This window comes from Balaenoptera musculus, chromosome 2, assembly GCF_009873245.2.
Source record: "Balaenoptera musculus isolate JJ_BM4_2016_0621 chromosome 2, mBalMus1.pri.v3, whole genome shotgun sequence".
NCBI classification, from domain to species: domain Eukaryota; kingdom Metazoa; phylum Chordata; class Mammalia; order Artiodactyla; family Balaenopteridae; genus Balaenoptera; species Balaenoptera musculus.
The window spans coordinates 154,497,317-154,500,341 of NC_045786.1; the positions used below are offsets into that span (position 1 = coordinate 154,497,317).

The following is a 3,025-nucleotide window of genomic DNA, read 5'->3' on the forward strand; positions in this document are numbered from 1 at the left end:
AAACCTGAATTGACATTAACGTGTTGATGGCCTCATCCAAACTGGGTAGAATTTATTAACAATAAAAATAATTACAAAAATGACTTGCATTTACATTATCAGATAACAAGTCACAGCCTCAATTCTAGAGTGGCTTTTCAAAGTGGATACCCTATTCCTGTTCCCATACAAAAGTCCCTCCTGTATTAGTTTTTTAATTTTATTTTTTAAGTTGAATTCAGGCTTAGATCTGGTGTCTGGTTTTCCAATCTGATAGTATGAATATGCTCATAGTTTGTTTTAGAATGTTAGGTGTATTTTCTATTCAGTAGGCATTCAATAAAGGCTAGTTTAATCTGAATATTTACTTAAATAAAATTCTGAAGAAGGTGGCATTTCCCTTTGTGGCTCCCAACTTAGTTTTTGTTTTAAAAAAACTATATAGAGAGGTCACACTGGAAAGCCTAAGTTTCTCCTTTCTAAGTCTGTGCTGCGCGGTCCACCTTTCTCCAACTTCCGGTGTGGGCGTCTCTACGAACCTTAAATCCCAGCAGCCGGCCCTCCGCCCCACGTAAATCCAGACGTCGCCGTGACAGATGACCTCTAAAGACTCCTATTGTCTGAGGAAGAAGCCCTGAAGAGGAGGAGGGGAAAAGAAAAGGAGTCAGAAAAATGGCTCTTTCTCAGGGACAATTGACATTTAAGGATTTGGCCATAGAATTCACTCAGGAGGAGTGGGAATGCCTGGATCCTGCTCAGAGGGCCTTGTACAGGGACGTGATGTTGGAGACCTACAGGAACCTGCTCTCCCTTGATATCTCTTACATACATGTGATTAAGAAATTACAACTAAAAGCAAACACTGATAGAGGAGAAGTATTCCAAACATTGATGTTCCGAAGACATAACTGGAATGAAATGAAACATTTTTACCTCAGAGTCATCCGGGAAAATATACGAGAATTTGATTCTCAGCAGAGTGATGAGGAAAGAAATTGCAAAGGAATGCCAATAAACCAAAATGATAATCTCACTGATAAGAGAAATCGAAATGGAAGAAGTGTTGCAGGAATCAAGCCTATTGAAAATAGGTTTCCATTAAGCTTTCTGGATGAACTGCATATATTTAAAAGTGAAGAGAAAATGGATGAATTTAATCAAGCTGACAAGAGTGTGAAGGGTAGTGCCTCATTTTCACCACTTCAGGGAATTTCCCCTGGTGTCCAAGTGAACATTTCTAATATACATGGGAGTAATTATATGCAGTCTTTAATAGTGACACAAGATCAGAAAGCACAGAGGGAAAGAACTTACAAATGTAATGAGTGTGGCAAAATCTTTCTGCAGGTATCATACCTCAGTAGACCTCAGATCCTCCAACAGGAGAGAAATTACATAAGTGTGACGTATGTGGAAGAATCTTTAGCAAGAATTCATACCTTGTAATTCATCAGAGAATTCATACTGGAGAGAAACCTACAAATGCAATGTGTGTGGGAAGGTCTTTAGTAGAAAGAAAGACCTTAGAGTTCATAACAGAATTCATACTGGAAAGAAACCTTACATATGTAACGAGTGTGGGAAAGCCTTTTATTATGCCTCACTCCTCAAAAAACATCAGATAATCCATACAGGAACAAAACCATATAAATGTGATGTATGTGGGAAAGTCTTTGGTCAAAATTCATATCTTTCAGTTCATCAGGCAATTCATACTGGAGAGAGACCTTACAAATGTAATGAGTGTGGGAAAACCTTTTGTTATGCCTCATTCCTCACAGGACATCAGAGAACCCACACAGGGTGCAAGGCCATATCAATGTGATGTATGTGGGAAAGTCTTTAGTCAAAATTCACATCTTTTAGGTCATCAGACCATTCATACTGGAGGGAGACCTTATAATGGTAATGAGTGTGGCAAGGTGTTTAGTCGAAAACATTGTTTCGCTTCATCAGAAGATTCATACCAGAGAGAACCTTTCAAAATAATGAGTGTTGAAAAGACGTTACTCACGTCTGTAATCCTCACCACACATTAGGTAATAAATACAGGGTGGAAACCCGTATTTCATGTGATGTATGTGGGAAGGTCTTCCTTCAAAATTGACACTTTAAGTCCTGGGAGATTCATGCGGAGGAGAAACCATGCACATGTCATGAGTGTGGCAAAACCTCACTTACCATCAGATAATCCATTCTAGGTAGAAATAGTAGAAGTTTCATGAATGTCTCAAGGTCTTTAGTCAAAATTCCTACATTAAGCTCTACCAAAGAATTCATACTGGAGAGAAACCTTACAAATATAACGAGCGTGGCAAGTGCTTCAGTGTACTTTCAAGGCTAACTTACCATCAGGGAATCTGTATTGGTGAGGGACTTTAAGCAACGGTGTTGACAGGTTTCCACATTTTAGCTGCATTGAAAAAGTCATACTGTAGGAGATCAGGAATTCATCCACTCCGGAATTGATTCTGGAGATTGTTACCTCATAAATGCCATGAATGGGAAATACCTTTACCCAGGGCTCACATCTCACCAATCATCAGACTTTCCATACTGGACAGGACATTACAGATGTACTGAATGTGGTAAAGCTTTTGGGTTGTGCCTTAAACTGAGGGTTCACAAAATCCTTCATACTTATGAATGCAATCAGTATGGCTAAGTTTCTTATTATTGGTCACTTGTCACTAGGTATCAGAATATCCTGGAGAGAAACCTCATAAATGTAACCTTTGTGGCAAGGATTTACCCAAAGATGACAAGATGGGACATACTGAAGTTGTACCTTACAATGCCAATGGGTGTAGCAAAACATTTCCTGACTTCAAGTATTAGGCAACAGGAAAGAGTCCATTGAAGAGAAACCCTACAAACGTATGAGCAGAGGCTTTATCCAGGCCTCACAATGCACTAGACTCCTCAGCGTACATCTTTGAGAGAAACCATGCAAAGCAATATGTGTGCTTGTACCTGAAAATCAAAGCTCTGAAACAGGATTTATTTTGAAGAGCAACGTTTCAGATGTAGTAAATGTTGTACAAGT

The 3,025-nt window shown here is 39.1% G+C and overlaps 1 protein-coding gene across 1 annotated transcript; it reads left to right on the plus strand.

Annotated features, from left to right (window-relative positions):
* The first annotated feature begins 651 nt into the window (after window positions 1-651).
* LOC118889936 (zinc finger protein 836-like) lies at window positions 652-2,817 on the plus strand. Its single transcript, XM_036842063.1, has 3 exons — window positions 652-1,326; window positions 1,761-1,997; window positions 2,674-2,817. The coding sequence occupies exons 1-3, from the start codon at window positions 652-654 to the stop codon at window positions 2,815-2,817; spliced, it is 1,056 nt and encodes a 351-aa protein (XP_036697958.1).
* The last annotated feature ends 208 nt before the right edge of the window (window positions 2,818-3,025 follow it).

What these genes read in the sequence shown, in the direction of transcription:
- LOC118889936 (XM_036842063.1), top strand. Translation starts at nt 652, where the DNA reads ATGGCTCTTTCTCAGGGACAATTGACATTTAAGGATTTGGCCATAGAA. An exon ending in GTGGCAAAATCTTTCTGCAG is followed by an intron (nt 1,327 to 1,760) that starts GTATCATACCTC and finishes CATTCCTCACAG; the next exon opens with GACATCAGAGAACCCACACA. An exon ending in AAAAGACGTTACTCACGTCT is followed by an intron (nt 1,998 to 2,673) that starts GTAATCCTCACC and finishes ACTTGTCACTAG; the next exon opens with GTATCAGAATATCCTGGAGA.